General features: G+C 40.9%; 1 protein-coding gene across 10 annotated transcripts in view; it reads left to right on the forward strand.

Moving 5' to 3' along the window:
• LOC105489673 (kinesin family member 6) overlaps positions 1 to 27,755 on the forward strand; it is a 388,549-nt gene that overhangs the window by 179,092 nt on the left and 181,702 nt on the right. For 9 of the 10 annotated variants that reach the window (XM_071097107.1, XM_071097102.1, XM_071097101.1 and 6 more), the window contains one exon: positions 2,702 to 2,920. In XM_071097107.1, coding sequence (XP_070953208.1) covers positions 2,702 to 2,920 — 219 coding nt within the window. Of the gene's footprint in view, positions 1 to 2,701; positions 2,921 to 20,556; positions 27,161 to 27,755 lie in introns of those variants that run through there. The other variant, XM_071097106.1, reaches the window with a different exon arrangement.

Here is a 27,755-nt window from a genome sequence, read left to right on the forward strand (position 1 = left end):
TGTGTGGTAGTCAGAGTGGAAAGAATACTGTACTTCAATTCATACCTGGATTGAAATCCTAGCTCTTCATTTATTAGCTCTGTACCTACTCAGTGACGTTGCTTTCTACTCTTCAGGAGCAGGACCGTAAGACCTGCTGAGAAAAGCCCATAAATGCTTTGAGCACTGCAGAGTGTGATATAATTGGAGTTATGACTATGAAGACAATGAGTAAGCTCAGAAGAAGGAAGAATAGCAGCTAAGATTTAATCCTCTCAAAGCTGTGCTTATCAAAGACCAACAACCAAGAAAGCCTCCTGAAATCTCATAGTTACTCAGAGTCGGGTTGGTGGATGTTTTCATATCTTTCTTCGTAGAATGCAGAAGGCTAAGACTGTGACACAACAAATGGGAAAGATATGGCTTCCAGGAAATAAAGTGTTTACAATTGAGTTTATGAAAGACAGTAATGCACCCCAAATGACTGCGAACAACATCAGATCTTCTTGGAAAGAGAGTGAAAATGATGTCCTGTCAGTGACATCCTCAGCTTGAATAAAGTTCACACACCCCTTCACAAAATATATGACAGGGGGATTCATGACCCAGCAAAGTGCTTGGCACAAAGGCCATTCCCATAAATGGGAATGGGGAGGACAAGAAGACAGGGGAAAGGTGAGAAGAAGGAAGGCAGCACAGAAGATAGATTCGTATTGTGATCTTTATGAAATGTACGTCAGAACGCATCATTATTCTGATTCAAATCTTCAAGGGACTTCCCATGATACTAAGAATGAAACCAAACTCCTTGCGCTGGTTTACAAGGGCCTGGGGGATCTTGCCCCGCCCACCCCATTCCCTCCCCCATGGACCTCATTTCTCATGCCTCGTCCCACGTGTGCTAGGTTTCAGTCACAGTTACTTTCTTGTTGTTCTTCTAACACGAGGTTCCTCAGCCTTGGCACTATCAACATTTGTGGCTGGATAATTCTTCATCTCGGGAGCTGTCGTGTGCATTGTAGGATGTGGGATCACAGGACTGCAGCATTGGGAGCCACTGCTGGGCCTGTTTCTCTTTAGGGATTTCACCATCTCCTCTGCATAGATGTTCTTCCTCTGGCTGGTTCTTCTTATGGCTCAGATCTCACCTTAAAGGTCACTCTTAGGCCTTTTGTAGCACCCAATATAGAGCAGCTGCCCAGTCACCCTTGACCTTCTTCACATTAGGTATCTGGCATTCTGATATTGTGTGTGTGTGTGTGTGTGCATGCGTGCATGTGTGAGACCTCTTTCCCCAGTAGGATGTCTGCCTCATGAGAGCAAGAAACTAGTCTGCCTTGTCATTGCTCTATACCGATGCCTAGAACAGGGCCTGGCATCTATAGCTCAAGCTCCAACAAATATCACTGAATGAGTGAGTCAGTGGATATTGCCATCACAGTGTGTGAACCAATGGAAGTATGTGATGACATTGGTAATCAGTTCCATACAAAGAAGAGCAGCATGTTGGGGCAGAGCCCTGTTCTTCTCTGTGGTGTTAATTCTTAAGACACTAAGAAGCTGTGAGCATTTTTGGTAAGTACCTGTTGTTTTGGGGCAAGGAATGGAAGCCACATCAGAGAGAGCAAAACTGATTATGCTTCCAGAAATCACCAACTGGGAGTTAAAGCTGAGGAGGAAGGTGAAGGTCATATGACTTCATGCTGCTTGTCCAAGAATAAATATCATCTGGGTACCTCTCCCCCTTTCTAAGTAGCAGTGCTGTCTCTCTCCCACACCAGACCACATTTAGACTTCCATTTTAATGAGTCTTCTCTAGCGATGCAAAGGCATTGAATTCATCTTACCCCATATGCAGTTAGAGCTCTGAGATTCTCAATAGGGGTTATAGTCTTTCCGTTTAGTGGATTGGACAAAAATCTCTTAGAGTTCTAGGCATCTTGAACCCAGAATGAACAGTGAAGTGGGGTAGAGGGGAGTGGTTTTATCCTTTATCATCAATGGTCCTGGCATATCTCAATGGCCCACAAAAGGTGCATTTTAAAATGATATGTCTATGCTAATAATTTGCTGCTTTTCAGTTCCATTTGAGACCAAACATTAGTGGCTTAAAAAGCCCCCATCTAAATGTACTCTACATAAGCATGTGTTGAGCTTGGGGCGCTCTGGCTGCATCTTTGTCACTGCACTGGCCACCAGGATGAAGACGGCTGGTCTGCCAGCTGGGTGGGTTTCGCCATTCTCCCCTTCAGCTCTTCTGCTGCCTCCTGAGCAGGTGCGTGCTCAACCAGGGGGCTGATACGTATACGTAGGCTATGTAAGTAAATTCATCTTTTATCTGGGAAGATGTATATATAGCCTATTATCTACTACTATTCAGCCTTGAAGATGTATACATAGCCTATTGTCTACTACTATTCAGCCTTCATTTGACTTTTTGTAAGTGCTTTCATGAGATTGTGAAGACGTACCTGGTTTACACTCAGAACATTTTAAAGACCTTGGGTTTGCTAATTTTTCATATAATGGTGCTATATTGAAAGAATGTCCCCTAAATTGTCCATAACTATATATGGGGCTTCAGAAAGTTGAAGCCTTCCTTCAGTCAGTCTTTACCACATGATAAATAGCAAATGTTAGGAACATTAATGACACTTAGGACATTTGTGTTTTGATTACTATAAGCTAGCATCAGTCATTCAATCCTTAAGTCAAGTTTCAGATATCCTGGTTAACATGTTAAAAAAAGAAAAGAAGAAAGCTCAGGAGACCCTCCACTTGGCTGGCATGGATAGACGTGAATTCAGACACTCCCAGAGCCCACCCTTCCCCCCGGGAAACCCAGAAGAAGGTCAAAGGCTGCGACTATCCTCAGCTCCCTCACAGGCCCAGGACTTCAGCATTTTGGGGAACAGATCCAGTTTGCTCCACAAGAAAACAGGTCAGTTGACTAAATTTCCAATATTTCTCATTGTCTGTAATGGATTTCCATGTAGCACCCTTTAGTTTTAAATGTATCGGGACAAAGGCTCACACAATTTATTTGTTAGAGTTATTTTTTATAACTATCAATTGTCTTAAATGAAATACCAGTTTCCCAAACTGATGACTGAACCGAGAAGAACCAAGTATGAATTTTCACAGAATTCAGTGGTAGAATAGATGGGTTCAGGGTAACCGTAAAAAAGTTAACTTTAGAGAAAGGGAACAAATAAGATCCGATATTGCTGATATGATGACAATGCAGTGTTTATTTCTAAATTCAGATGAACTATCTGCAGGAAAACTATCTAAAAATATTACCGGGCTGGGCACGGTGGCTCACGCCTGTAATCCCAACATTTTGGGAGGCCAAGGCAGGCAGATCACGAGGTCAGAAGTTCAACACCAGCCTGGCCAATATGGTGAAACCCCATCTCTACTAAAAAATACAAAAATTAACCAAGCATGGTGGTGTGTGCCTGTAGTCCCAGCTATTCAGGAGGCTGAGGCAGGAGAATGGCGTGAACCCAGGAAGTGGAGGTTGCAGTGAGCCGAGATCAGGCCACTGCACTCCTGCCTGGGCGACAGAGTGAGGCTCTGTCTCAAAAATAATAATGATAATAATAATATTACCACATCCTTAAGTGACAATAAATTAATAAAACTTTGTCAGATAATAGCATTTGGCAGGGTTGGGCCAACTCAGAGGCACCTTTCCTGTTTCCAGCTTTTGAAAGTTGTGTCAGTGTCCTGCTGCTACAGACTGTGCTGGGAGCCCAAGTTCATTCGCATATGTTTCTATTAGGCCAGCAGAGCATGATGTGCACTCAGGTGACTGATGCCTTTCCCTTAAAGACATTGAGGAACCAGACCTATGGAATGTCCTAGAACAAATGGGTAAAGCCCTTCCCTTTTTGGCAACATAAGTTGAAATTTTTTGGATAAACATGTGTTGGAATGGACTACCTGACACGCATGGTTTTCTGAAGGATTCAGCCTGGGAATAATTAAGCAGTATGGTGCTAACTAAGAAGCACATATTTTAGTTAAGACAAGATTGAGAAGCATAGAAATATATTTTGTAACATTACAAATCTTTATCTCTTAATTCCATATCTCCTTGCTTTGAATATTTTTTCAGCAACACAATAGAATGAACTAGAAATCCCAGGACACCAAGCATGCTGTTTTTACCGTTTATCATGATGGCAGTAGACAATGAAGATCCATAATTCCTCCCTGTGATAGTTTTCTATACATCTTTGCTGGTTGGGAAAAGGGGGCCATCTGGATTGCTGAATTCAATGATTTATTCATTTATTCATTCCTCTTTCATTCAACAAACATTTATAGAGCACATCCTTTGTTTTAGGCATAGTGCTAATTAGTATTATTATGGCCACAGCTTACAGAGTCCTTATATACATCAGGTACTATTCTAAGTTCTCTTCCTGGATTAACTCATTTAATCTTTATCCTATAAGTTCTTGTTTTATTCCATATTACAGAGGAAAACATACATGGACAAATATAACCTCTGACCTCAGTATGTACAGATTGACAGGGAAGAGAGCCACTGAACAACCGATTACAGAAATACACATCTGTGTTACCGAGAAAGCACATACCAGGAACCCAACCTCCAGTTAAGACCAGAAAAATCCCAAAAGTGGGGTGAAGGTAGAAATGTGGCTAGAAGGAATATTGCAAGCAGAGAGAATCAATGGCATGGATAGTTTTCCAGGCCATTGTGGTGGAAAGGAGCATTTTAGGAAGTACAAAAGCCAGGTGTGGTTAGGATCTGGGGAGTGAAAGGCTGGGAAAACAGGTTGATTGACATGGGCAGAAAGGACTGCAGAGGACGCTAAGACTGCATGACCAGTTAGGAGGCTATGGCAGCAGTCCAGGCCAAAGGACAAAGATGATAAGAGAGAGGAAGGGGCATCAGAAGCGTTTATGAGGTCGAGTGGACAGGGACCCATGGCAGATTGGATGTTGGGGGTTAAGGGTGAGGATTGGCCCCCAGGTGTCTGGGTGGCTGGTGAGGCTTTTCATGGAGACAAGGAACAGTGAGTGCCTTCCCTGGCCCCACAATTTCCCCAATTGACATTGTTGGTTATAGAGAGCATGGGATTGGCATCTCTGCTGAAATAAAATAGGTACTCATGTTAGAACCTCATGGCTTATGATAGAAGGGGACCACTGTTTACTGGCCTTTTCCAAAGACACACACTATTGTACCCACGCATAAATGGTCTCAGATATCACTGCCCAGTCCCTTGTTGTGTGCCAGGCCTTTTCTATTTCTATGTCTTCTTGCCCACACCATCTCCCTTCTCATAATTCTTCTTCCCCACAGCATCTTATAATCACTCTCCTTCCTTATAATTATAGTCAAGACTTTCAGTAACTCTTTTCCTCCCTTGATATTGCTATTGAGACAGACTAGAGTTTTGTTTGGAGAATGAATAAAGTTTACTCGAATAGAAAATCACTGAAAAAAGAATGGAAATTTTTTGTAAAGTCCTAATACAAATGAGGTTAAAGTTTTGGAGAAGAGCCTTCTATTTGAAAGGGTTTTTGAGTTGTTTTCGCTGTCTTTGGATATAGTTCTACCAATAACTTTAAACAGAGGTAGGCTTACAAATGGAATGATAATGATCTCACCATTTGGGGGAGGGACGATTGGGGAATTTTTTTTTTTTTTTGGCAAAACTACACATAGGATGAAAATTGTTGTGGATGAATAAGGCGGCAAAGCAACAGGTAATGGGGTAGTTCATTACAATATTTAAGATTCTAGGAGCTGATCAGTCTTTATTATTCCATTGTTTTATATATAAGAAGCTTGTATAAACTAAACCAAATATAAAAAAATTAATAAGTATGTTGTTTTGAAAGTATTTCTGCCTTATGTCAGTGTTAATGGTTTCTATTAACTGTCCTCAGGGCTGCCTCTAATGCAGAAAGTAAGTAAATCTGACCATCTCTGAAACTGTTGTGAAACTGTCTCCCCTTTGACAACCCTCTCCCATCTCCCATTCACCTCCGCTTTACCGCTTTATGCTGAAAATAACCCGCTTCAAATTAGAAAATGAAACCGAATTCATGGGTCCCTAGAGAGCCCTCCAGTCATTGCACAAGCAGCCTGACATGGCCAAGGAAGGTTAGGGGCTCTGGGGCTTTTTGTTGTTGTTTTGGAGTTTAAATGTCTGTTTTGTTTTCATTGAAATAATGAGAGGGATTGTTCGGCTCCATAGTTTGCAAAGAGGTGTATTGTTCGCTTTAAAATAGGAGGAGTTTAAGGGTTGGCGTTTTTTAAAAATTTCTTTCTGTTTTAGTTTTCTGACTGCCTGTTCTAAATAGTCACCTGGAACCAGTCAGTGTTCTGAGAGCCCTGATGACTCACCACCTCCTTTAACTCTTTGAGATGCCAACAGAACCCACTCATCACAGATGATGCCATTGGCATTCTAAAAGGTGAAATGAAAGCCAAAGCTGTAGCCTGGAGGTTCCAGACCCTTATCTCCTGCTCCATGAGAATTTGTTGAGTCCCTGCTGTGTGCATAGAAAGGCCCAGGGTGCACGTTGTAGGCAATGCCATGGTGAACTGAGAATGGGGCTCTGCTTTGGGGAGCTTACATTTAAACAGTGGAGGCTGGCTTTCTACCCAAAGAGCAGAGACTGAAATATCAAGTCCTCTAAGCAGGAATTGGAAGAAACACTGTGTGAATTCAAAGGAGTAGGAGAGGATTTAATAAGTAGATTGAGAAAAGCATTACAGAGCAGGTGACATGAAAGTTAAATCTCAAAGGATGGGCAGAATTTGGACATTCAAAGGTGGGTAGAAGAAAGAACATTTCATAACATTTAGTCTTAAAGAATAATGTGAGCATTTGTATGTCTTCTTAAGAGAAATGTCTATCAGGTTACCCTTTTTTTTTTTTTTTTTTTTTTTTTTGAGACAGAGTCTCTCTTGGTTGCCCAGGCTGGGGTGCAGTGGCGCGATCTCGGCTCACTGCAAGCTCCATCTCCCAGGTTCACGCTATTCTCCTGCCTCAGCCTCCTGAGTAGCTCACTGCAAGCTCCATCTCCCAGGTTCACGCTATTCTCCTGCCTCAGCCTCCTGAGTAGCTGGGACTTACAGGCGCCTGCCACCACACCCGGCTAATTTTTTGTATTTTTTAGTAGAGATGGGGTTTCACCATGTTATCCAGAATAGTCTCAATCTCCTGACCTCATGATCCACCTGCCTCGGCCTCCCAAAGTGTTGGGATTATAGGCGTGAGCCACTGCGCCCGGCCAAGTCACCCATTTTTAAATTGAATTATTGGTTTTCTTTCTATAGAGTTATTTGAGTTCTTTATACATATCTTATCTATTTCTGATATTAATCCCTGATCAGATGTATGGCTTACAATATTTTCTCCCAATTCATAGGTTGCCTCTGCACTCTGTTGTTTAATTTGTTCTGCAGAAGCTTTTTATTTTGATGTAACCCCATATGTCTGATTTTGCCTTTGTTGCCTACAATTTGGGGGATCAAATCTAAAAAATTATTGCCCAGATCAGTGTCATGTAGTTTTTCCCCTATCTTTTCTTCTAGTAATTTTTCAGTTTCAAATAAGTTTAACTCTTTAGTCCATTTTGAGCTGATTTCTGCATATGGTGTGAGATAAGCATACAGAAGAAGTTTTGTTCTTCTGCCTATAAATAGTTTTCCCAACACCACTTACTGAAGATTCTCTCTTTCTCATTGTGTATTCTTGGCGTCTTTGTCAAAAATCAGTTGAGTCTACATGTGTGGTTCATTTCTGAGCTCCCAATTCTGTTCCATCGGTCGATGAGTCTATTTGTATGTTAGGACCATACTCTTTGTTCTTTTTACTCATGATAGCTTTGGATATTCAGGGGCTTTTGTGGTTCCATATGAAATTTAGAATTTGTTTTTTCTGTTGCAAAGAAAAATGATTTTGGAATTCTGATAGGGAATACAGTAAATCTATAGATCACTTCAGTAGCATGGACATTTTAACAATATTTATTCTTCCAGTTTATGAACAGATATATGAAAAAATGTTCGATATCACCAATCATTAGTGAAATGCAAATTAAAAACCACCATGAGATACCACCTCACACCTGTCAGAATAGCTAGTATCAAAAAGACAAAAGATGACAAGTGTTAGGGAGGATGTAGAGAAAAGGGAACGCTTGCACACTGTTGGTGGAAATGTAAATTAATACAGCCATTGTCGAAAACTATATGGAGGTTCCTAGAAAAACTAGAAGTAGAATTACTGTATGATCCAGTCATGCCACTTCTGGATTTGAAATCAATATGTATCCAACAGATTTGAAATCGAGACGTCAAAGAGATGTCTGCATTCCCATGTTCACTTCACCATTATTTACAGTAGCCAAGTGATGGAATTAACCTAAATGTCCATCAACAGATGAATGGATAAAGAAAATGTGGTACATACACACAATGCACTACTATTCAACCTTTAAAAGGAAAGACTTTTTGCCATTTGTGACAATACGGATGGAATTGGGGAACGTTATACTAATTGAAATAAGCCAGGCACGGAGAGACAATACCACATGGTCTGACTTATACATGGAATCTAAAACAATCGAACTCCAAGGAGCAGAGAGTAGAATGGTGGTTACCAAAACCTGGGAGGAGGGGATGAGGAGATGATGGTCAAAGGGTACAAAGCCTCAACTAGATGGGAGAAATGTCATCTTTTACGTTGAGATATATTGTACTGCATGGTGAATATAATAAGTAATGCACATTTCAAAATTGCTGACAGAATAAATTTCAAATATTCTGACCACAAAAAAAGATAAGCATTTGAAGTGATGGATATGTTAATTAGTGTTATTTAATTATTCCACATTAAATTCATAAATCATGGCATCACTTTGTACCTCATAAATATATGCAATGATAATTTGTCAATTTACAACTAAAATTAAAAGTTAAGAAAATAATAATATGAGCAAAGTCTTAGGAGCAGGGACACAAGGAAACCCGTGTGGAGTTGACAGGAGTATTTGTTTAGCCAGAGCTTTGGAGGTGTACAGGAAATCAGAAGAAATAAGGCTAGAAAAATAAGTGGGAAATTGCTAGAATGGTTGCCTTAGGGAGAGGGAGTAAGGGAATAGATGGGAACTTCTTTTAACTTTGTATGCTTTCATATTGTTTTAATTTCTTACTTTTCTTTATTGAATAAGTGGAGTCATGTTATGGAAATCTTTGAATGCCAAGCCAGGGGACTTTTTTTTTTTTCATTTGGTTGTAAGAGAACCACCAAAGTGGAAGGGGCTATGGTGATAGTGGTGCTCTGGGGAGGTATTTTTTAAAAGAACTCTTTGGAGTATATTGGAAATGAGGTGCCTGGAGAGCAAGTAAATGGTTTAGGAGATGTAATAGACCAGGGTGGGAGTAATTAGAAACAAAGAAGAGGAGAGGAACATAGGGATATAGAGTGGAGGGAGCCACTTCTTATGCAGTTCTTCATGGCATAAAGGAGGGCTCTGCTTCTCTCTCTTCCCAGGTTTCTCAGTACTCCTGGCACTTAGATGCTAATTATGCAGCTATAGACACAAGAAGAACAGGGGATCTGGTGCTTCCCTAGGCTGCTGCCTCAAACCTTGAGTCAGTTCCTTGAGTTTGTTTTACTGTTGCTCAAAGAGTTGCTCTCAACACCAAAACTACTATATTAAGCCTTTACAAACTACTTACAAACTACTTTTTGTAAAGGCTTAATATACCCAATCCTCTAATAGGTTTAAAAGAAAAGCTCCAGGAGAAGTTGATAGAGGCAAAACTCACTCATAAAGCAACCAGAGAAATAGAATAAAAATCACATTGTTTCTAAGGTTCTCTCCAGCTTGCTTTGCTGCAGGCCTTAGGCACAAATGTCTACCTCTGCTCTTCGAATCTCCCATGATCCCTGTCATCCGCTCTTTTGGAACTGACCACACTTTCATCTTTGTGTTTCCTCATAAATGCAATTAAAGAAGCAACCAGTAAATGGACCATTGACTTCTCTATAGTTCTGTTGTCAATTGCCACTTCTGCAGAGCACAGTACTGACCAAACAGTTATCAAGGTTTATTCCAGGTGCTACATCAGAGAAATGCATCTTTGTACCCTGCCCATTTGAAGGGTATATGGATTAGATGAAATGAACAAATGATACCTGACAAAGAAGGGGTTGTGGGGCGGGAGGGGGGGCAGAGTGAGAGAGAGAGAGAGAGAGAGAATGTACACATGAGAGTGAGCAAGTGCACAGATCTCTGCTTTCTGGTGTGAGTATTTGTTTTTATCTAGTAGTCTTTGTGATCCCATTAAGGTCTTCAACTTCAAGTCACCATCTATGAGCACCTCAGGAGTTTTTAATCTTGTGGGAGAGATAAACAGGTAGATGGAACTGTCTTTCGGTGTAATAAATGCAGAAGAAAAGGGCCTCGATAGTTGAGGGTTTCTGCAAAACAGTATTCCATTCAGTCATCAATTCCACACTCTTTGGAGAAAAGGGTGTGATCAGAACAAAAACCACAGATTCTAAGTTTGTAGACGATTCAAACTAGAGGTATCAAAGAGACAGAAAGTAAGCTTGGTAAAATGCATACCTATTCCCCATGGATATTAAAATTCCCCAAGGTGACAGCTGGGATGGAAATATAGAGGAAGCCCATGACTCTGGTATCCAAGTAGCCAGTGGCAGCAGGGAAATGACTAGAAGGGAGGTCTGCCAAGATCAGTGACGAGTAGAGGGTAAAGGAAGAGATAGCTAAGTGGAATGAATCTGAAAGGGAAAAAGAGTTGCTTGTATTGTGTTATTTGCTTGTTTGTTTATTTTCAACAATACAAATGAGTGTTGTTCTAGAGTCACCAAGAGAAAGTAGGTAGAATCTAGACCAACATTTCCATTTTCCCATCTAGTTGTAGGGGGAATCATATGCCCATTTTTCTCAGTTTGCCCTGAGGTTGGGGGAAAAGGCTTTATTTATTTATTTATTTATCTATCTATCTATCTATCTATTTATTTATTGAGATGGAGTTTCTCTGTGTCACCCAGGCTGGAGTGCAATGGCACCATCTCGGCTCACTTCAACCTCTGCCTACCAGGTTCAAGGGATTCTTCTGCTTCAGCCTCCTGAGTAGCTAGGATTATAGGTGCCTACCACCATGCCCAGCTAATTTTTGTATTTTTAGTAGAGACGGGGTTTTGCCACTTTGGCCAGGCTGGTCTCGAACTCCTGGCCTCAGGTGATCCATCTGCCTCGACCTCCCAAAGGGCTCGGATTACAGGTGTAAGCCACCACGCCCAGCTAAAAGGCTCTATTTATTTTCAGTTATGTCTATAAACTAGGATGAGTATTGCCTACTCACGAAAATGAATTCTTCAAATAGGAGGGATACCTTCAAACACTTCTGGGGGCCAGGTATGGTAGCTCTTGCCCATAACCCTAGCACTTTTGGAGGCCAAGGCATGGTGGTGCATGCCTATAGTCCCAGCCACTTGGGAGGCTGAGGTGGGAGGATCACTTGAGCCCTGGAGGCAGAGGTTGCAGTGAGCTGAGATCATGCCACTGCACTCCAGCCTGGGCGACAAAGTGAGGCCTTGTCTGAAAAATAAAATAAGTAAAAAATTTCTGGGGAGAGGGCACTCATCTCAGGCCTGGTAGAGAACCCTAACCAAACAATCATAGAAGACAAATTGCCCAAAGTGATTTACTTGTAGGCAACAGAAAAGTTAACTATGGTTCTGGGCATGGGAATCCTATCTTTTGGCTCTAGGATAAAAGATTATAAATACTAAGCCTGAGTCAGAACACAGATAATTTTCATTTTATTGAACATTGCATCCCCAAAATTGCCAGTGGATTATTTTGAGCTTAGGTTGCATTTCCCCATATATAAGTAGGTTGGATTCCCCAGGGAGCAAAGTCTGAGCTGGATGCTTATTAGGGAGTGCCCCTGGGGCCAACACCTGTGGAAGTGAGAAGACAGGAGCAGGACTTAGAGGATGGAGAAGATGAGCTGTATTGTAACTTTGCCAGCTGACAACGGCCTCAGTTGACCTAACAAGGGGCTCTGGAGCTGGGTAGGCCTTTCAGAGTTGTCCTAAGCTATGGCAAGGGGACAGGGCCTTTCCACCCTCATGGTGGTCAGTCATGGGATATAGTCCTGCCCCTGTAAGGAGCATGGCTTTAAATGAGGTAGTTTTTTTTCCAGCTGAGAAAATCCCCAGATAGGCTTGACAGTGAGGACTTTCCTGTAACATGCTCCCCACAGCTGGAGGAATACGCCCTTTATTCTTGAAGGGGTGTCTGGATGGCACATCACAGTATCTAGCACAGCCATTAAGATTTCCAGGATTTCTAAGATACCAGCATAGTCCCTAATTTAGCTGAATTATTTAACTTTAAAGCCCACAATGTAATTCTATAGTAATATGGCCCATAAAGTTGAATAAGCATAGGAATTATGTAATCTAATCACTATTTTTAACATTGTTTTCGTGACAAAATATATACTGCATTTCTACTTTGGATGCCAAGAGCACAAGCCCTGTCAAAGGACAGAAGGTCCCTCTCTCTCTCACTCTCTCTCTGTTTCCCTCTCTCTTTCACACACACACACACACACACACACACACACACACACACGCACACACACAGCCTTGCCCAAACTTTGGAAATAAAGCTTTATTCTTTCGCCAATCCTGTATTTACTCTGTGAAACACATGAAGTACTATGCTATTCTAAATGAGGTGCAGAACATAAGACATTCTACTACAGGAGCGCTGGGAAGCATAAAGAACTGTCCTTAACTAAAGGAGCAGTGGCTCCTATTCATTCATTTAATAAAAATTCATTGAATTGAAGCTAGGTACCAGAAACTGTATGAGACGTTGGAGATTAGAAGGTAAATGAGACCTGGTACCTGTGTTAAGTGGCTCACAATCTCAAAGAGCACCTATGGTACACAGATGTACAGGGCACCCTGGGACATGGAAAACAGATGCCAACTATTCCCAGATAGGTTTAGGAAAACCTGTCTGGAAGAGGTAGCAGTTGAACAACATCTTCAAAGAGTAATCTCATATATATATATGTATGACTATATATATTACATATATATGGCAGAGTAATCATATATGATTATATAGATATTACATATATATATATATATATATATATGGCAGAATTAATAGGGGAGAGAAGTAAAGAAGAGAGCACTGAGGCCTAGGGAACTTCTCAAGCAAATGTGTGGAGGTGTAGGACACACAGAGGGTCTGTGATGTTGCAAAAGCATTTGGTTGGGTTGGATTGTAGAGCTTGCGTGGATAAAATGGTGTTTAGCAAGAAGCAAAGCTAAAGAGAGACCAGTTCATGAGATGCTTAAAAGCCATGCCTTTGAATTTAGAAATTTGTTTTCTTGGCAGTGGGGAGCCATTCTGGCTTTTTAACAGAAAAGTTGCATGGCCCTATTTCTGTTATACAAAGAGCGCTGACAGCAATGTGCAGAGTAAATTGGATACGGGAGGGAAGGTAGACAGGATGTTGTAACAGCAGTCAAGCTACGTAATTATAAGGACCTTGACCAAGCCAGCCACGGTAGGGACTGAAAAGATGAGACAAGCATTTAAGATACATAGCAAAGAGAACTGATTAGAATGGGAGTAAGACGAATAACCTAGGATTACACTCAGGTTTCTGAGCGGCCATAGTGCCATTTTCCAAGAAAAGTAGGTTTGGAGGGAGGGTTGATTGGTTAAATTGTGCATATGTTAAGAATGAGCACGAGATGGGAATGTCTATGCAAGCGAATGTATAGCTTTAGCACTCAAAGCAAAGGCTTAATTAGAGAAACGAATGGATAATTGACTGTTGTAGCCATGAGAACAGATAAGGGGGTCCAAGGCTTGAAATTGCCTCAGTTATAGTTTCATTTCTTAAGGAGAGGGCTAGCCAGGAAAAGAGGAAAAGAGGACCAAAGGCAGAATGCTTATTAAGGAGCCCCAGTATTGACAGAGTAGGCTGAGGCAGAAGATCCAGCAAAGGAGAACCGTGAAAGGCAAAAGAGAGCTGGGCAAGAGAGCAAGATCTCAGAAGCCAAGCTACAGGTTGAGTTTCAGGGAGATGGATGCGGTTCACAGTACTGGACATTGCCGAGTGGTCAAGTAAGATGAGAACTTCAAAGAATCTGTTGGATCTGGGTGGAAAGTGATCCGTGACTTTTGCCAAAGCAGTCTCAGAGAGTGGAGGGGCAGGCAGAAAGCTCACTGTAACAGACGGACGAGTAGGAGGTGAAGCAGTAGAGACAGAAATGGTCACCCAGATCAATGGAGATTAAGGAATTTTGAGGCTAGAGTTGTTAAATGGAGTTCCTTTGTGGGTGCTGCAATCATTCAAGATATTGAGAGGAAATGAGGTGGGTAGGAAAACTGTGAGCTAGGAGCCCAGGTCAGCTGGGGGCACTGGGTGATTTTTTCACTCTTTGAACCAATATACACAGGGCACCCTTAAGTTACATCATTGGAGAGAGTGGGTAGTGGGACTGAACAGTACAAATCTCAAAGGAGGGATAGTTTTTGATTCTGAAATGGTATCTGGGAGCCAGAAGAAGGCCAACACTGTGTCTGGCCCCTTAGAATAAACATCCTCCACTTGATAGGGCTCCAGAGAAGGCAATGTCCTTGAGGGGAAAGTGAGATGTCGGTGAAGGGAAGAGGCTGAAGGAAAATTCCATGAAAATACGGAGCATGTGTGAGAGTGAAACTGCAGTGGAGTGAGGGTTCCAGAGAGCAGAGTGGGGCAGGTTCTCAGGGAGGCTAGCAGTGGAAGGAGGAAAGGGTGGGAGGAGACAGAGGTGGGGCAAGGAAGTAGAGAATAATATATGAGATGACAGTTGCCTGGAGGGTCTTGCATTTTGTGGGTGGCCAAAGATGACAGGATAAAAGTCATGGTAAGATTGATTATCCTTGAGGGTACAGGCCTGGTAAGTGCAGCAGATCTAGTCTCTTATTGGGTTTTTAATGATATGCTTCTGAGAATTCCCTTTGAAATGAACTCTTCCTGGATGATGTGGTAGAAGGGGGTGGAGGAGATCAGCTGGCTTCTGGAATATTCCACCCTCATTGAAATCACAGCATCCTGTGGAAGTTGGAACCAAGGTACTGCACGGAAAGACTTGGGAAGAGGTTGGAAATTATCTTTCTCCAGTAGATTTTTCCCCACATTTTTAGGGGGGCAGTTGGTATGGTCCTCACATACTCATCTCTTGACAACCCAGTTTGGCTCCGGAAGTTGCAGCAGCTCTCCTAGGGATGGGGGCACTGACTTGGAGGCTGTTCCTAAAATAGTGGCAACAGTTTTGTGGCTTCATAGATATGGGTCACTCCTAAGTCGGATGTTTATAAAATTGGTGTTGTATCTCCTAAATTCTAAGTTCCTAAATATGTCTTCACTATTCAGAGGCCTCCTCAGAGCCCACTCTAGAGGTAACATACAGACACTAAAGCAAGAGCAATAGAATTAGATCAAGGAGATTCTTTTTCTGGTCTGTTTGATTTGGGTCAAACAGAGCTGAGAATGCTGAAACCTCCTATCTGAAAATGTTAACTGTTACTTCCCTCTGACCATAATGTAATCAGACTTCATCCTGTGATGAGAGACAATAATTACACTGAGTAACAGCATCTGCCTTCACCCTGGAGTTTGAGAATTCCATCAGCACTTCATTTTTCAAATTTGATTTTCTGGGATTTATACCAACAAAGATGAAAATGGTTTCTGTCAGTGTATTCAGTAGGGAACGTATTTTGGAAACACAATAGATGAACTCTGCCTTTGTTTGCAGCAAAAAAAAACCATGATCTTTATAAAACATCTATCAATTGCTCTGACAGCCCAAACCAGAATTTACCACTCTGCTCCTATGACAGGTTTAGCTGGTTTTTGTGTTTGTGATTATGTTATCAATATTTATTACAATCAGTATATGTGTGTGAGGGAGAATGAGTGTGACCGAAAAGGCCATCTTGGAAGCTAGAAGCCTTTCTCCACTGTGCACATGTGAAGTTTGTCTTTTGATTAGAACCTCAGTCTTTGCTTGAAAAGCCCTCCGTCACCCGTTACATTGCCTTTTAACCTCCCTCAGCCAGAAAGCTTTGCTCAGACATAGCACTGCACCCACTCTAACTGCAGTTCAGGCTGATTTCCCTCCTCACTTTCTGATTCCCTAATTTCTAGTTATGCAACACTGACTGAAGCTGCGCTTCGGTGAATCTGCTGAGTTCTTAGCTTTTGCTTATTCTACTTCATTTTAGCGAGCAGAGGTTTCTTGGAGATTCCACAGCCGTCCCTTCTCCAAACATCTTGGGCCTCAGAGAATTGTGTGTTGTGTTGGGCACTGTTCTGACCCTGATAGACAGGCTATGTGCTCCAGTTGGAGCTGCCAGATTTATTCAACAAAAATAGAGGACAGTTCAATCTGAATTTCAGATTAAAAAAAAAAATTTATTTTTTCCTCTAAGTGGGTCTCTTGCAATATTTGAGACACACTTGTACCAAAAAAATTATTCATTGATTATCTGAAGTTCAAATTGAACTTGGAATCCTGTCTTTTACCTTTAACCCTCGTCCTGTCCTTTTCTTTCGTGATGTTGCCATGGAAAAGGGATTCATAGCTAGTCTCTAAGAAACTGCTCCAGAAGAGGAATAGGGAAGTCTATGTGGATTCATTAGCATGCATGACCTCTGCAGGGCTTATTTATTTATTTATTTATTTGTTTGTTTGAGATGAAGTCTCACTCTGTCGGTCAGGTTGGAGTGCAATGGTACAATCTCGGGTCACTGCAACCTCTGCCCCCCGGGTTCAAGTGATTCTCTTGTCTCAGCCTCCCAAGTAGCTGGAACTACAGACGTCCACCACCACATCTGGCTTATTTTTGTATTTTTATCAGAGACGGGGTTTCACTATGTTGGCCAGGCTGGTCTCAAACTCCTGACCTCGGGTCACCTCAGCCTCCCAAAGGGCTGGGATTACAGGCGTGAGCCACCGCGCCCAGTCAGCTTCTTTTTGGGTTTTTTTTTTGTTTTGTTTTGTTTTGTTTTTTTGGAGAGGGGTGGGATGTGGGAGAGTTGATCTTCATATCATATGAACACCAGACATGGCAAGTTTCTACTCTTCGTTCCTCATCCATATCCCTTCCTAGACTGGCAGAATTCCAGGTTTTGGAACCAGGAGGGAGACAGGGCTGTTAGAGTATGTAGCATTTCTCAAACCTTTGCCTCAGAATAGCTGTCAACATGTCATAAGATGCTTATGCTCTGTAAAACACTGTAGGAAAACCTGCCATGCAGCATTACCCTTGAACATTTTGTTGCTACATGTACAGTCCTCCTGGTGCTACTGTATCTACCTATTTATTCTTCAATTTATTGTCAATGCCTAGTACTGGCTAAAACCATGACATGATAAACTCTATATCTTGTGAGTGTGTTTCTAGAGCCTAGTCACTTGTACATGGTTATTTTTGGAAATAAGTTTTATAACAAAGACTTTCATCAATAATGTGGCCTGTTCCGTTGGAAGTTTTTCAGATGCCCAGGAATACTCTGTATGTAGTTTCCTCAAGCTGACAAGCTGAAATATAAGTATTATTTATACTATTTACTGTCTCAGTACCCCCCACTCTAACTTGACTAACCATGCAATCAGGCTAGCCTAAGAGTGTTCATGAACTCAATGCAGCCAGACCTAGTAGCTTCCATAGCTCAGATCCATGCATGGTGTCAAATGCTTTTGTGAAGCTAACAGACACAGCAAAGAGATATTGATATTTCACACTGTAGTTTTCCCATCTTCACTGCATGGTGAACATCAACTCAAGGCTACTCTGAGTTTTCGGATGATGGGGTTTTCTTCTCCAGTTGTGCCACTGAGATGTGTTTACACATCTCTTTTTAGAAGTTTTATTTCTCTAGAAGTTAACTATTTACCATTTGAATGACCAGAGTACATTTTGCAGCATACAAATGACCTTACCCACAAAAACTCAATGAGTGTCAGACAGTGGTCATGCCAAGAAGTGCCATGGAACAGTTATCTCACCTTTTCAGGTCTTATTAGCAAACAGTTATCTAACTGATGTATAAGCACTGTCTGGATTTTGAATGTATACATTATGACATCTTTTTCTTTTTTCTCAGTAGAAATGTATATTAGTGATCACAAGCTAACACCCAGCGTATTCTTTTTAAAAGGCTGTAGTATAATACTTCATATTTCAAGTCCCATGTTGCTCAATCATTTTCCCCATAATAAAGTAAAACTCTCAGTAAAATATGTCATTGCAATATTTTACAATCCTCTGATATGACAAGAAAAAGAGCGATTGAACATTTCTTAACCATTAGCCTGCAGTTCTCATCACGTAACTCAGATATAATAACACAGAGTAACTCTAAATTGCTTCAGTCACAGCTGTGCAAACATATGTGTGTGTACATACTTTCATGTACAAACACCACAGAGCTCACATAGTCCACACAGCACACACATACACACACAAGGCACACATGTGCACATACGAGCTCTTTCATCTTACCATGCTTTTCTAGTACATCTAGTAAATCTCACGGTGCTGTTCTTAGTCTGTACTAAATTAAATGAACATCCTGCCACACTTAGTGGTCCAGAACTATCTAAAAGGTTGATTTACTGAGTCATAGGTTAATTTTCCATTTTTAATTCCATCAAGTCTAGCAGCTACTGGGGTGCTGAGCTCCAGCATTTATCTTGCCCTTTATGATCTCAGTAAATTCCTTTGACCCACTTTGTTCTGTAAACATAAGCAGGACCAGAAAGCATTTGGTATGTATGACATAATGGAAAAGTGATGTTCTGCCTGATGTGGGTTTTTTTGTGATTTTTCTCACCAAGGCACAAGATATTGTTTTGATAATGTCCTACGAGGAGATAGGCAGGATTTGGCAGTCTGTTGTTCTCTCTGAATGCATCAAGGTCTGTTAAACTGATTATGTTAGTTTCAATATACAGTAGATGGGCTCTTCTAAAATTTTTTTAAGCAGAAGTAAAAACCTAATTGATTATCATACTCATTTTATAACTTCACTGCTCATTACTCCTCTCCACTTTAATTAGATGTGCAGTGTGAAATAATCAATTCCTGCCATTAGCAAATAGAACCCACAAGACCTCATTATCCCCAGACTCATTGCTTCGGTGTTCAATTAGCCATTTTTATGGAATAGTTTTGTTTTATGGAAGATTGACACCGTTTAAGGTCCCATTTTTCACCAAGTGGAGGGAGGCAGGAGATGACAGTGCTGTAGGTGGTGGCTCATGTGTCCAAGGAGAGAGATTCCCTTCAATCTTCGTTATCCACGGTCAACAGTCTGAACCTGCCAAAGGTTCAAATGCAAGATAGCCACCTGACTCCACTACAACAAATGTTCGGTGTCTCCTTAACACTTTCTTCTTTCCATCTTTCCCTAATGCCTAATAGTAAAAACTTATGGTGGGAGCTGGGGGTGCTCTGCCCAAAATTTCCTTCTTTTCCCCTCAACTTGAAATTGTCTGAGTTATAGTGTCATTTGGGTAAAGGAGATAACCTTTAAAAGGTTAAGCTAGGCATAGCCATCATTCTACCTTAGTGTGTTTCGTTTGGTCACCTCCTTTCTTAGCTGTGATAAATGACACACTTGGGTAGGATACTTCAGTACAGTATGGATGCCTGTTTCCTAGAGGCCTGGAGAGCAGGAGCATCAGCCAGTGGAAGAAAGATAGGGCCACAGTGTGGGAGGAAGGGGAATGAAATTTGCTACTCTGAAATGTTGCTACCCACCTTCCTCTGCTCCCAGGGCCCCTCCAAGTCAGATACGACTGTCATTTACCTGAGAGTTAACTCCTGCGATTTTAGAGGTCAAGAAAGAGCAGGAAAGGGGTGAGGGGAACCAAATAGAGTCAGCTGGCTTTCTGGTAATTGGAAATCTAGGCAGTGTGTCATTAAGGCCCACCCATGATTTGCCATGTACAGCCACTATAGGACTTTTCTAGGATTTTTCTTTGTTGCGTATGGCAACACATCCATAAAGCTTAGCAAGAACGATGCCATAGAATTTTTAACTTTTAATTTCACAAGTAATACTTGCACGTGTTTTCGTTTTAAAAAATGAAAACATTACAAGTAACACTAAATTTTCTTTGACAACTCACCCCAGTCTCCCAGGCTTCTCCCACTTTCCCAGTAATAACTGGGTATGAGATCATTTCCTTTATTTATTTATATTTAAATAATATCTACATTACTTTAAAAATATGTAAAACGTATAACTATTTTATTTGTATTTATATAATATAAATAATATGTTAGATATTTTATAACATATAAGTATGACATAATATTTTACATGTAATATATAAGATATAAATGATTATATATTTTTAACATGTATTTACTATATAAATATATATCTATTTAACATATATAATATATAGTTTTCTCTTTATATATCCATTGAGACATATAACATTATTTTATGTGAATGTATCTGAATATTTTTTCATAAATTCATTTATTCAAGATTCAGTAAATATATAAGTGCCTGCTCTGTACCAGAGCCCTGTGTCCACATGACACATTGTAGTAGACACAGGTTGCATATCTCTTACCCAAAATACTTGAAACCAGAAATGTTTCAGATTTTGGAATATTTGCATTATACCCACTGGTTGAGCATCCCTAATTCAAAAATACGAAATCCATAGTGCTCCAGTGAGAATTTCCTTTGATCATCATGTAGGTGCTCAACACATTTCAAATTTTGGAGCATTGTGGATTTTGGATTTCCAGATTAGGAATGCTCAACCTGTACTATTATTCTGAAATTACTTATTTTCCTCCACTCAATATGTCTTGGAGGTTTATCTATTTTCATACATATAGATCCATCTCAGTGATTTTATTAATGCATAAGTATGATATCTCACAGTCGACTTAGATATTCTCATACTGCTGGAATTATTGTCTTGGAATTTGACCGAGCCTTCCTCTGTCCTGCTGAGTGTTTCTCCAGAGTCGGCCAGCATGGAAAAGGGACCCCCGGCCGCTTTTCCTTCCCTCTCACAGTGGGAGCGGTGGACAAACCACATCTCCTATGTGACTTTGTGATGACCTGTTAGTCGTATTCCGGGTTGTCACACCAGACGTGCTATATAAGAGAAGTGTTCGAGATGGCTTTTTCTATTAGGATAATGCATGAAAGGTTTAATGATAAGAATCAAAATAGGAGTGGTGACAAGGAGAGTAGAAAAGGAAAAGAGTTGTGGGCAGGGGACTTGTGAAGGGGTGGCAATAAGCCGGGAGGAATACATCTGGACCACAGCAGCACGCAAAGATGATTGCGCCCAAGCAGAGGGCCCAGAGTGGGCCAAATTTGCGTGGGTACAGATCAAACGCCAGGGGAAGGTCTGTTTTGGTGTCAACTCCTATTTCTCACTTTCCGAAATGGTTGCTATTCATGATGTTTGTTATCTAGTTCTCTTTTTAAATCCTCCTGAACTGTGAAAGCCTACATTCCTGTTTCTAGACATTCGGGTTTGATAAAAATGTGAAAAAGCCTTTCTGTCTGAACAAACAGAATGAGGCTTACAAGAAGATCCTCAAGAATGGGATGAAATCCAGTCCTCATAATTGAAATGTTTTCCTTACCTCATTCTGATCCACATGAATTTAATGTGCATTATATATAAAAGGTTTTTCATATAGTTTTGAAAAATTAGTAGGTTTCATAATGTTATTTTTCCAGTTAAGGTTTCAGAGCATTAATTTTATTATAGGTCTACTTCATCACAATTTAATGTAAAAACACATTACTTAAGCTTTCCTTTGGTTTGTTCACTTTAATCATCGGTGAAAACAATGCTGGTCTTTCTATCATTAATCAAATTTTGATCCACAAACAAGTGTTACATTATTTTCCATTTGTCCATCCATTCATTTAACCTGAAAATGTTTAAACCAAATAGTAGGGAAAACCATCTCCAGGAAAAACAGAAACAAAAAAAAACAGCCTTGAGTTTGAACGATTACTTTTGGAAATTTCATCCAAGTAGTTTTATAAATGAGATAATGAAAGACATGTCATTACATCTTTTTTTCCCTATATGACTGTTATATACAGCCTCTATATATGTTTGTCAGCAAGGAAAATATTAGTGGGTGTACTAAAGTTTGAGTAATTTTATTTCTTTGTATTACAAGGTTATTCCCCAGAATGCAAAAATTAAATCTTATACATTTTATGTGTATGTATTTGTGTAACTAATAGACATTGAGAGAACTCATTTGCATTCTCTTCCAATTCTGTGCCCGACGTTAAAGAGGTTTTTCTGACTATGTCAATCTCACATGTCCTCCTTTCTGCTTAAATGCTGATGGTTGCTGCATGGGCGATGCTAGATTACAGCTGGTACCAGGGAGATAAAGGACAGAGATTGTTCTTTATTTGAGCCATTTAACTTCCCAAAGGAAAGAGAAAAACACCAATAACAATAAAGCTGTTCTTAAAATCTTCAACTTTTCACAAGTCACATGCCTAGATCTAGACAGCCATTTTTTGAATGCCACTGTTGGGGGAGGATCCCGATCTTGTGGGAACTGAAGCTTATGCAATTTGGGGGATCCGCTTTTAAGGAAAATAATATAAAATTATGAATTCAAAAGTAGATATGAAGTTGGGTGCTTATGTAAGTAATGAAAAAAGAAATCAATCACAGCAAATTACTAATTGTAAAAAGCTAACAAATAACAAAATCCAGAAAAAAATTTTAATTCGTTAAATGCTTGATATATCTCTATAACACTTTTTCTCAACATTTTTTGTTGCCAAATCTTTGATCACCACTTTATATAAAAACTTTTTTGTAATATTATTTTCCATAGAGAGGATAGAAAGATTACTCAAATTTTCTAGTGTGGTTGGCCAAAAGTTGTTTAGAAACCCACACATTCAAACCTTGTTACTATTCCAGTACCAGAATCCTAGAGTACTGGGTGCCATAGGGTGTGTTCATATCATAACAGACTGGTAGACCTGGCATGTTGCAATTCTAGGGGAGAAGGCACAGTGGGTGGAAAATGTACAACTAGCAGTGACTTAAGCATGAACAGAAGCAACTAAGAACTACACAAATATATCACCCCAAGCCCAGATTAAATGCTCCCCTCAGCCAGATCCTAAAACTGCCCATTGTCACTCAGCACTCCACACTTCCAGACTGGATGGAAACCTGATGGAGAGGGAAGTCTGAATGGGAAGATCCAGAGGTTTTCACTGATTGTGATTACACCTCATGACCATGTGCCCATACTACTAAGACCCTCTCAGGGGCCCATGCAAGTAAGGAGCCCTGAAGCTTAAACTTCCTTAGCTTCAAGGTAACAATGTCTCAACATATTGTGGATTGTGGTAAGTGGGGACTGAGTATGTGGAAGTAATCAGCCTGCCAGTACCTGCTACTTGCATGACTTAGGCAGGCTTAGGCACATGGGGGTCCACTAGGGAGGAGGAAAAGGAGGAAGCTGCTGCAGATGCCACAGGCACTAGGAGAAACTAACCTAGCTGCAGGCTGGCTAGCCCAGAAGAGCAGTCAGACCATTTGCTGTAGGATCTCAAATGTCATGACAAACTTAGATGGGAACCCTAGCAGAAGGCCAGGTGTTATGAACAGAACAACAAATATGAATTCTGTAGTCAGGAAGACCTGGGTTAGAATCATCTGTATGCCCTCAATAGCTATGTGACTTTGGGCAAATTATTTAACGTCTCTGAGCCCCATTTCCTTTATTTACATAAAATCTGAAGATGGTACCTTCCTCTTTAGGTTATTGAGGAGCTCATTGGAGACAGGGGTAATACACATATAAATGTGCCTGGCTCATGGTACCAAATTTTAGTGGATTTCTTTCCAGAAGGCAAGCAAAACTCAAAGTCAGAAAGGGAGCATTCACATTCCTATAGATCTTCATAATCAGTCAATTTGCAGTAAGACTATAGTCTGTGGCTACAGGTGCAAGAAAGAGAATCTAGGCCTCTGGTTGAAAGGATCTGCAGGAGTCAGGACAGATGTCAGGGTCACAGCCAAGGTGACTGAAGCTTAGGGTGGGCTTGTATTCTGATGGGAAATGAAAGTAGTTAGCAGAGAAATTGGGAGAAAACTCTCACACATAACCTGTGCCAGCATTGAGGGAGTAAGGGAAATACTGTGACACAGAGACACACAAGCCTAGGCTCACTGCTGGGAATTCAACAACCCTGACTTGGGAGTAGCAAGACTAGCCTCAGATCTCAGCAGCCAAGGCTATGAAGTACAGCCTATTGTGGTCAAGACAAGTACGGGCTGTAGGTTCCAGATCCCACACGACTGGAGAAGACTCCAGATCCCACACGACTGGAGAAGACAGTTAACTGACAACTTTCAGAAAACCCGGAAATACCTCCCTTCTTTAGGGGTCACCAGCATCACAAGAAGATGTCCAAAGGACAGCAATTAAAACATGCACAAATTCTTATATTAGATAACAAAAAAGGACAAAAGAAAATAGTATAGTTTTTAAAAAATAGTGTTTCTAAACATCACCACTACCCTTCAGTCTCTTGGCAGAGGCAGAAGGTTCTTTTATTTCTGATTCTTTATACTGGCAGCCTCTGGAACCATTCTGTGTAGTCCATTGGTTATCAAATTTTTTTTTTATTTTTTATTATACTTTAAGTTCTAGGGTACATGTGCACAACAGGCAGGTTTGTTACATAGGTACACATGTGCCATGTTGGTTTGCTGCACCCATCAACTCGTCATTTACATTAGGTATTTCTCCTAATGCTATCCCTCCCCGAGTCCCCCACCCCACAACAGGCCCCAGTGTGTGATGTTCCCCTGCCTGTGTCTATGTGTTCTCATTGTTCAACTCCCACTTATGAGGGAGAACATATGGTGTTTGGTTTTCTGTCCTTGTGATATTTTGCTGAGAATGATGGTTTCCACCTTCATCCATTGTTCCTGCAAAGGACATGAACTCATCCTGTTTTATGGCTGTGTAGTATTCCATGGTGTACATGTGCCACATTTTCTTAATCCAGTCTATCATTGATGGACATTCGGGTTGGTTCCAAGTCTTTGCTATTGTAAATAGTGCCACAATAAACATACACATGCATGTGTCTTTATAGCAGCATGATTTATAATCCTTTGGGTACATACCCAGTAATGGGATGGCTGGGTCAAATGGTATCTCTAGTTCTAGATCCTTGAGGAATCACCACACTGTCTTCCACAATGGTTGAACTCATTTACACTTCCACCAACAGTGTAAAGCTGTTCCTGTTTCTCCACTTTCTCTCCAGCATCTGTTGTTTCCTGACTTTCTAATGATTGCCATTCTAACTGGCATTAATGGTATCTCACTGTGGTTTTGATTTGCATTTATCTGATGACCAGTAATGATGAGCATTTTTCATATGTCTGTTGGCTGCATAAATGTCTTCTTTGGAGAAGTGTCTGTTCATATCCTTTGCCCACTTTTTGATGGAGTTGCTTTTTCTTGTAAATTTGTTAAAGATTTTTGTAGATTCTGGATATTAGCTTGGTCCAGAGCTGAGTTCAAGTCCTGGATATGCTTGTTAATTTTCTGTCTCATTGATCTGTCTAATATTGACAGTGGGGTGTTAAAGTCTCCCATTATTATTGTGTGGGAGTCTAAGTCTCTTTGCAGGTCTCTAAGAACTTGCTTTATGAATCTCGGTGCTCCTGTATTGGGTGTGTATATATTTAGGATAGTTAGCTCTTCTTGTTGAATTGATCCCTTTACCATTATGTAATGATCTTTTTGTCTCTTTTGATCTTTGTTGGCTTAAAGTCTGTTTTATCAGAGACCAGGACTGCAACCCTTGCTTTTTTTTGCTTTCCATTTCCTTGGTAGATCTTCCTCCATCACTTTATTTTGAGCCTGTGTGTGTCTTTGCACATGAGATGGGTCTCCTGAATACAGCACACCAATGGGTCTTGACTCTTTATCCAATTTGCCAGTCAATGTCTTTTAATTGGGGCATTTAGCCCATTTACATTTAAGGTTAATATTGTTATGTGTGAATTTGATCCTGCCATTACGATGCTAACTGGTTATTTTGACCAATAATTGATGCAGTTTCTTCATAGTATTGATGATCTTTAAATTTGGCATGTTTTTGCAGTGGCTGGTACCAGTTGCTCCTTCCCATGTTTAGTGCTTCCTTCAGGAGCTCTTGTAAGGAAGGCTTGGTGGTGACAAGCATTTGCTTGTCTGTAAAGCATTTTATTTTTCCTTCACTTATGAAGCGTAGTTTGACTGGATATGAAATTCTGGGTTGAAAATTCTTTTCTTTAAGAATGTTGAGCTGGGCACGGTGGCTCATGCCTGTAATCCCAGCACTTTGGGAGGCCGAGGTCGGTGACTTATGAGGTCAGGAGATCGAGCCCATCCTGGATAACACAGTGAAACCCCATCTCTACTAAAAATACAAAAAAAAATGAGCTGGGCGTTGCTGGGGTCTGTGCCGGGGTGGTGGAGAATGAAAGAACACACAAAAGACAAAGACACACAGAGAACATGGCGGCCGCGCTCAGAGCCTCCGCCTCACTTTATTTATACTCCATAAACCCCACGTCAGCAGAAAGAATGCAATGCAAAACAAACTTTCTTTTCCCAGATGTAACCTTCTACTCAGTTCTTTGTTTCTATGCTCTTCCTTATCTGCCTGCCTTCTTGGCGCCTACGGGAGTTCATTAAAAGTTCAATTGGAGATACTGTCCTTGAGCCCTATCTATTCTCAGCATACTGTTTTCAAAGGCCCCTGCATTTCCCCTTTTTTTTTTGTTTTGCCTCAATCCTAAAAAGGTAGCCCATATTTGTTCTTGTGTTTTCTTTTGTTTTTGGAGGCGACGGAGGGAGCATCGAATCACCAAAAGAAGTAGACCCAATCCAAGTGCCCAAAGCAATATACTTCCAGAGATTGTAGAAATCCATGTCTTCATCTGGGTCCATGGGTTAAAGGCAGCAAGGTGCTGACCCAGCTCCTGAAGGGTTACAGCTCCGGACAACACAGGTAATTGTTGTCGAAATGCTTCGGAAATGTTCTGAGTGAGCTCTTGGATGTCCAAACTAATATTTTTATGGCCTATTAATAATTTTTGGATTACGGTCCAATTTTGAGAGATGTTAAAAAGCACAGGCATTACACAAAATTGAGTGGAGTTCCAATCACATTGTAATGTTATCCGAGTACTGAGGACAGTGAGCTGATCTCCAAGCCATGTCAAGGCTTGTTCCATGTTGTCCAATCTTTCAGCAAGTTGAGAATCAATGTTTCGTTGTTGAAGCCATAACCGGTGAGATTGTTCGTGCCATTGCTGCACAAATTCAGCATTTTGTATACTTTGATGAAGAGCGAGCCCTGCTATGGCCGCAGTGGAGACGATGGCGACAAGGCTCATCACCGAGGCAATTATAAGTACAAGGGCACGGAGGGTTCGCTGGAGAGAAGTCCAAATCTAAGTGTCAAGAGGTGATGCCCCCCATGGTCGCGTAAGGTTAACAGGTAGCCAAATTTCCTTACAAGCCCTGAGGATATAAATATCCTCAGTAAAGTTGTGCCACCAGGAATGATTGAGGCAAGACAAAAATGTACACGTATCTGTACA

Source organism: Macaca nemestrina, chromosome 5 (assembly GCF_043159975.1).
Source record: "Macaca nemestrina isolate mMacNem1 chromosome 5, mMacNem.hap1, whole genome shotgun sequence".
Lineage (NCBI taxonomy): Eukaryota > Metazoa > Chordata > Mammalia > Primates > Cercopithecidae > Macaca > Macaca nemestrina.